At 41.7% G+C, this 7500-nt stretch overlaps 2 protein-coding genes across 2 annotated transcripts in view; one reads left to right on the plus strand and one right to left on the minus strand.

The window, feature by feature from the left end:
• The window catches only part of LOC129411715 (histone-lysine N-methyltransferase ASH1L-like), a 15128-nt gene extending 8347 nt beyond the window's left edge, over positions 1 to 6781 (minus strand). The window contains exons 1-6 of the mRNA XM_055163333.1: positions 6260 to 6781; positions 4886 to 4997; positions 3845 to 4004; positions 3258 to 3450; positions 2506 to 2583; positions 996 to 1064 (exon numbers count right to left, since the gene is read on the minus strand). Of these exons, the coding sequence (XP_055019308.1) occupies positions 996 to 1064; positions 2506 to 2583; positions 3258 to 3450; positions 3845 to 4004; positions 4886 to 4991 (606 nt within the window). The 5' untranslated portion in view covers positions 4992 to 4997; positions 6260 to 6781. The remainder of the gene's footprint in view (positions 1 to 995; positions 1065 to 2505; positions 2584 to 3257; positions 3451 to 3844; positions 4005 to 4885; positions 4998 to 6259) is intronic.
• The window catches only part of si:dkey-22o22.2 (neural-cadherin), a 100523-nt gene continuing 99602 nt past the window's right edge, over positions 6580 to 7500 (plus strand). The window contains exon 1 of the mRNA XM_055163334.1: positions 6580 to 6625. Coding sequence (XP_055019309.1) covers positions 6580 to 6625 — 46 coding nt within the window. The remainder of the gene's footprint in view (positions 6626 to 7500) is intronic.

Consider the following 7500-nt stretch of genomic DNA (forward strand, 5'->3'; position numbering starts at 1 on the left):
AACTGAAAGAGTCCTACACACACACTTATGGGGACCAACTGCAGGAATCTGAAGCAGTCCTGCACACACTCGACATTAATACATACAAGAATAAAACATCTGTTGTGGGGACCAACTGAAAGAGTCCTACACACACACAGTTATGGGGACCAACTGCAGGAATCTGAAGCAGTCCTGCACACACTCCACATTAATACATACAAGAATAAAACATCAGTTGTGGGGACCAACCGATAGAGGGCAAAGAGGCCCAGCATACACCAAGATGTAATAGGATTGTAAGACGCAAGCTGATCTCCAATAATACATCAGTTTGGGGGACAAGTGAAAGTAAAGATAGCATAGATTGTAAGACAAAATGTGAGAAAAATTTAGGCTAGAAAGTACACCAATAGCTAGTGTTACGTAGGCTAGATAAGTAATGCTCACAGACACACAAACAACCTCTCTAGTGAGAGTGTTAGAATGGGTTCTCCCTGTGTTACCTTCTCTCAAACTATGATGCAGTAAAAGTAGCATGTAATTCAAATTAGCAGCTAAGTATCTAGTTAGCAATAGCTACCTACATTTCTAAGAGCTAGGTTACAGTAAGCAGTACAGAAGCCATTTTAACAAACTCAACATAAGGTGTAAGCACCAGTGCTGTAACTGTAGCCCTAGCCTTTGATGCAGACTTGTTATCAAGGCAATAGTTCCAGGTTTATCCCCGTTTTAAGCCTAACTCAGTCCAGTATAAGCAACTCCATAGATTAATCTTAAGTGATTGACTGCTAAATAAGTGAATAATAGAGATGTGATTCTGTGCTAATCTCAGAGGGAAACCTGTTAGGGGTTAGTGAACACAAATTGAATAAAAAGCAAAAACAATAAGGAAATTAATGGCTGTCAAACATGTCAAAAATTTAATTAAATCATTACAAATTAATGTGTCAAATGAATGCCAAATTCTGCTTCACAATACGATTCCCAGAACAGGTAAGGAGTGATTATGTTACCTGAGTGGCAGGAGTTGGACATTCGCTGGTAGAAGGCACATTTTCAAGGCTGCAAGTAGCATCATCACCCTTGAAAAGAAAAGACAAGTGCATTAAGTTTTAACATGTACCTCATAAACAGACTGTCGGCCATTACCACCTTCTAAACACTTTAACCTTGCACCTAGATATGCATCTTTTTTTAGTTTTTCCAAGTTAACCTGAGGTTTGAGGGGGGGGGGGGGGGGGCAATCCGTGAAGACCCCACACTCCCCTGACTTCAATATGATAATTAAAAGCATGTTTAAGAAAATAAAGCATTAGTTGTGGGGGCTAAGTGAAATAATTCTTTGAAACACTACACACATACACACTCAACTTAAATATGACAATTCATAACAAGCTGAAGTAGGAGACCAACTGAAAGAGTCCTACACACACACTTATGGGGACCAACTGCAGGAATCTGAAGCAGTCCTGCACACACTCGACATTAATACATACAAGAATAAAACATCTGTTGTGGGGACCAACTGAAAGAGTCCTACACACACAGTTATGGGGACCAACTGCAGGAATCTGAAGCAGTCCTGCACACACTCCACATTAATACATACAAGAATAAAACATCAGTTGTGGGGACCAACCGATAGAGGTCAAAGAGGCCCAGCATACACCAAGATGTAATAGGATTGTAAGACGCAAGCTGATCTCCAATAAAACATCAGTTTATGGACTCACTGAAAGTCCTACACACACACACAGAGTGGGGACCAACTGAAGTAATCTGAAACAGTCCTGCACACACTCGACATTAATACAACAGAAGTAAACTGAGGTAGGATAGAACATCAGTTGTGAGGATCATCTGATAAAGGTCAAAAAGGCCCAGCATACACTTAGCTTTAAAAGGACCGTAAGACACAAGCTGATCTCCAAGAAAGCATCGGTTTGGGGACAAGTGAAAGCAAAGATAGCATAGAATGTAAGACAAAATGTAAGAAAATTTAGGCTAAACAACCTCTCTAGTGAGAGTGTTAGAATGGGTTCTCCCTGTGTTACCTTCTCTCTCTCTCCAACTATGATGCAGTAAAAGTAGCATGTAATTCAAATTAGCAGCTAAGTATCTAGTTAGCAATAGCAACCTACAGCTCTAAGAGCTAGGGTACAGTAAGCAGAACAAAAACCATAGCAACTAACTCAACATAAGGTGTAAGCACCAGCGCTGTAACTGTGGCCCTAGCCTCTAATGTATGCTTGTAGTTAGGAAATAGTTCCACATTTGGCCACATTGAAACCTAACCCAGTCCTGTGTAAAAGCCTCCCTAGATTAAGCTTCAGTGAGTATTAGCCACATAAGTGGCTAAGACTGATAGGCCAAAATATATTTTCTGTAGGTGATACAGTAGGAAAGAACCTTATGTTACTGATCTTTAAAATGTGTGAAGTGACTGGAAAGATTCAGGTGTTGTGGCCCTATCAGCATTGTCAGGGCACTGCATTGGTATAAGCAATAATTAAGAATGCATACCTTCTCCTGCACTTTTGAATTGGCTCCTCCCTCAGGTTTCATTGAGGTGCTTGCTTGCAAGTTGCACTTCTTGGAAGACTGTGGGAAGGCAGCATAAAACAAGATTTAACCGTAGAACTCATTTTATTCATTCATTCTTAGTCATTTTCTTATATACTCCCTTTTTTTGATGCTGCCTTTTACAAACTAATTGCAGCAATGTTACTGTAGCTCTCACAACTAGGAAAAAAAAAAAAAGTCTTTTTGTACGCATTATGCACTTTTGTGTTGTAAATTCTAAGGGTGAGGCCTCTGAATTCAGAATATATTGGGGAGTAATATTTAAATTACATTCATTTTCAGGCTCATATTATCATCAGCTGCTCATTCTTAAAGCAACACAATGCAACATTTGCATGTTTTGTAAATCTCGTGAGCCCTGTAGTAAATGGATTTCTTGCACAAATTTGTGCTGGTTTTGATATTTATTTGATAAATGAAGAGCTTTATGTCCTATATTTTTTTCTGACTGAGTCGCTTTCTCAGATGTACTGTATAGTATTTGTAAGCAAAAAACTGCATCGCTTTTTCACGTGGTCTGTTTTTTCACAGGTCTAAAGCACTGCTTGTATGCATGTTCAATAACTGCCCTTGTATGGAGTCAAACTGCAACAATTACACTGTTATCTAGGATCAGAAATCATTGTAAGCCATTATTATAACTAATAAGGTTATTATTTTAAACAGAAATTGTTAATGCTGCTAAATCTCACCTCATTTCTCCAAGGCCAGTCTGTCCCACCATAATCATAAGTGATCTCTTCTCCTTGGCCGATGTCACGGAGGGCAAACAAACAGAGATGTGGTTTACCATCAGCCTCAATTAACTTCATGCGGCAATTAGGAGTCTTATGGTCATCATTCACCAATCTCCCAAGAGTGTTGTCTTCTAATGTTGCATCAATGCTGGAAAATGCCTTAAAATTAACAAGAGCACTGCAAAATACAGATTTTTTTTTGAAGGAACACTCAATTTTTTGGGGAAATAAACTCTAAGGGAGTTAGAAAATGAGCCTAACAGTTGAGTTTTACTGTTTTTTATCCATTCAGCCAATCTCCGGATCTGGCAGGAAGACCTCTTGAACTGCCAGTTTGACTTTAGCCAGAGAGTGTTGAGGCAAGATCTTTGCTTTAGCTATTATCTAGTAGCATGCTAACTGGTCTAACCCAGCTACTGCCAGACCTGGAGATTGGTTGAATGAATTACAACATGGTGAAACTCAACTGTTTAACTCTAAAGGATTTGGAAAGTGAGCCTTTTTGAGTGTTCCTTTCATCATAGAAATTGCTGAAAACCTACCACCACCATTTGCGTTTCCATTTAAAGTCAAACATAAAGGCACAGTCTTTATGGTAAATTCTTCGCCTGTGCTCAGCTTCTGCTGCATCAATGACCACTCCTCTGTATTCTACCACAAACTCACCCTGCTGGAATGGTGCTAAGGTAAAGACACCACGGCCTGAAAAACAGAATGTGGGTCAGAAATTTACAAAATGCTACATCAGCATATATGAGTATATAAACTCCCACATAGCACTGCTAGCACAGGCTACACACTCATAGCAAGAGAATAAACATGTTACAATCTTTAAAAAAAAAATTCATTACTTAAAGTAGGGCTTTCAGACTGGAACCCCAGTATGCTTGTATTGTGTGAATGGGTGGGGGAATACAACAGTTCAGTGGTTAAACTACAGTTACATGAAATTAACTTTCTCACCTACCTGCCAATGCCATGTAAGATGTGCATACTTACCGACCAAAATATATTTTTACTGACAAATATGTTTTATGTACTTTTTTTTAAAATGACAATTTATCAGTGCACATTAGAAATAATTGCAAATCTTAAAGGAATACGCCACCCCTAGGGGAAATTTTGTCTGTCCCTGCAGTCCCTAGAGTTGGAAAAGAAAGCAAAAGCATTTTCCAACAGACCCAGCTGTGTGGTGTCTTTGCACCTTTCAGCGCTGCTTTACCTGTCCTTTGCCTGTGCTTCCGCAGAATATAGTCCCCCATCTAAATGCCACTTGGTCAATTTCTTCCTGTTAATTTGCATTGTCATTTGTACTCAATCTGAATGCACAGGTTGCGCTCACTTTATTCTGCAAGCTAAATAACTCAACAAAACCAGTTCAGAAGTACTTGCACAAATAAATTACTGTAGTCTGTTAACTTGAATATGACACCGTCTGCTTTCAGAAAGTTTGTTTAAAAAAATAGTGCCTGTGGAGTCATACGTAGATAACAAGACACAACAGAGCATCGTGTATAGCGTTCGGAGCTGTTACCAAACATTTCTATGTTTTCCTGCTGTTTCCAGTTCAACAGATAACATACCTTTTTGAGGACTGATGTATTTCACGTCCAGCATTTGAGTCTTGTCCCTGGCATTGGCTGCATGATCACATGCATCATGCATGGGATTGAGTCGATGTCGTCGCATGTTAGTCTGTAAATGCAAACATGAATATAAACGATTTTTTGTATCATGCCAGTTAAGCACCACGTTTGTAAATGCTAGCTCATTATGCTAGGTTGCTCATGTGTAGGGTTGCCAACTCCCTGAAAAATAAGTAAGTTACACCTCATTGGCAGGGCCAGTGTCCTGTCGATTTGAGCTACATAGCGCTACTTACTACACATGCGCACCCACCCAAGCGCTGTTCTAGTTTAAATGCTGTCAAGTTGAGCTCCCAAGGCAGAAGTGGAGTAACAAGTCACATTTTAAAAGTCTTTTGGTTTTGTTGTATGTTTTGATCAGTTACATGTGTAAGCATGGACATGTGCATGTTAGATTTGTGGCAGAATACCTACGTTAGGCTGCCGATAGCTCATTTCGCCGGGGCAGCCCATTTCGACAGAACACTGTAAAGCACTGTCAGTGCCACGCTGCTTTTTGTTGCAGAGGGGAACTCTCAGGGTCTTCAAGGTTTTCAGTGAAGGCCCAAGAAAAAAATATTGAAATATTTTTTTTACTACTAATATATTTTTTCAATATATTATATTCAGTGAGTAATAAACATGAAACTAGTAATAATTTCTAGATCATGGTTATAAACTTGGACTAATATTTCTTGGGAAACAAAGGGTTAATGTAAGGGGATGGAAATGGACCAATCACAATTTTTCTTCCAATGGTATCTGGGTAAATCAGTGACTATTTGGACGCCTCGGGGGCGTCTGAAAGAAAAAAGAAAGACTCGAGTCCCGCGGGATTCGGAGCTCGGCCCGGCCGCGGGACTCGCGGGGCTCGGAGCTCGGCCCGGCCGCGGGGACTCGCGGGGCTCGGAGCTCGGCCCGGCCGCGGGACTCGCGGGGCTCGGAGCTCGGCCCGGCCGCGGGACTCGCGGGGCTCGGCTCGGCCGCGGGGCTCGCGGGGCTCCGCTCGGCCGTGAGGCTCGGAGCTCACGGGGCTCCACCGGAACTCGGAGCTACAACAAGCCGTCTTTGCACACGAGCTACCTAGCATAATGCGCTAGCAACTACAAACGTGGTGCTACTTTAGTTAGGAATTCCTACTTACAACCAGTATTACACGAGGCTAAGTCTTAGTTAAAAACAAAGGCAATATGTAGTAAAATTTCCCTTTTGTAAAACCTGCTACAAAATGATGCAGTGCTTACTTATGACCCTGAACATTAACACTTACAAGCATGCATTCTTATTGAACAAACTAACGTTAACATTTACTCATAACATAATGATACTTACCTTTAATCCGTGAAGTTGGTCGACGCTGTCTCAGGTGCATGCAGACATCAAAGTTCCCAACATGGCGGCTGTACTTCCGGAAAATCTCTACTAATTTGCATGTTTTGTTTTCTTGGATCTGATTGGTCGATGTCTCGGATGTGTGTGTGTGTAAGAGAGACATGCAGTTACACTGGTTGGCCATAGGTGGCGATACTGAGCACCTCCAAAATACACACATAACACACTTTTTCGAAATTTCATGACTTTTAGGACAACCTAAATTTTTGTATTGAGACAGTTTATAATGGGGTCCTAGGCTCATCTATAGCAAAAACATGATGGGGACCGAGTGTGTGTCCCCACCTGTCAAACGGTCCCCACCGCGTGAGTCCTTTCTCCGGTCAAAGTCCCCACTTTGTGATAAAGGCAAGTACACACACACACACACACACACACACACACACACACACACACACACACACACACACACACACACACACACACACACACACACACACACACACACACACACACACACACACACACACACACACACACACACACACACACACACACACACACACACACACACACACACACACACACACACACACACACCACACACACACACACACACACACACACACACACACACACACACACACACACACACACACACACACACACACACACACACACACACACACACACACACACACACACACACACACACACACACACACACACACACACACACACACACACACACACACACACACACACACACACACACACACACACACACACACACACACACACACACACAAACACACACACACACACACACACACACACACACACAAACACACACACAAACACACACACACAAACACTACAGGTCGACACGTCTGAAACCTCTTTGTGTTTAAGATCTTATAAAAAACACATTTGTTCAAACGTGACACACACACACAAACACACATACACACACACACACATACACACACACACACACACAAACACACTCACACACACACACACTCACACAAACACAGTCACACACAATCAGTCACACACAAACACACTCACCCCGACACACGGATAATCCTCGTTTTGTTCTGTCACAAAGGAGAGATCTGCTGACATCACGCCTTTCTCTCCTCTTCCTCCTTCATCCTGTTTTCATCTCTTCCTCTCTCCTCTTTCAGTCTGTCTCTACCTTCTCCTCATCCCTCTATACCTCCACTCTCTCTCTCTCT

Source organism: Boleophthalmus pectinirostris, unplaced genomic scaffold (genome assembly GCF_026225935.1).
Source record: "Boleophthalmus pectinirostris isolate CB_2022bp ecotype Guang Dong unplaced genomic scaffold, ASM2622593v1 HiC_scaffold_6, whole genome shotgun sequence".
NCBI classification, from domain to species: domain Eukaryota; kingdom Metazoa; phylum Chordata; class Actinopteri; order Gobiiformes; family Gobiidae; genus Boleophthalmus; species Boleophthalmus pectinirostris.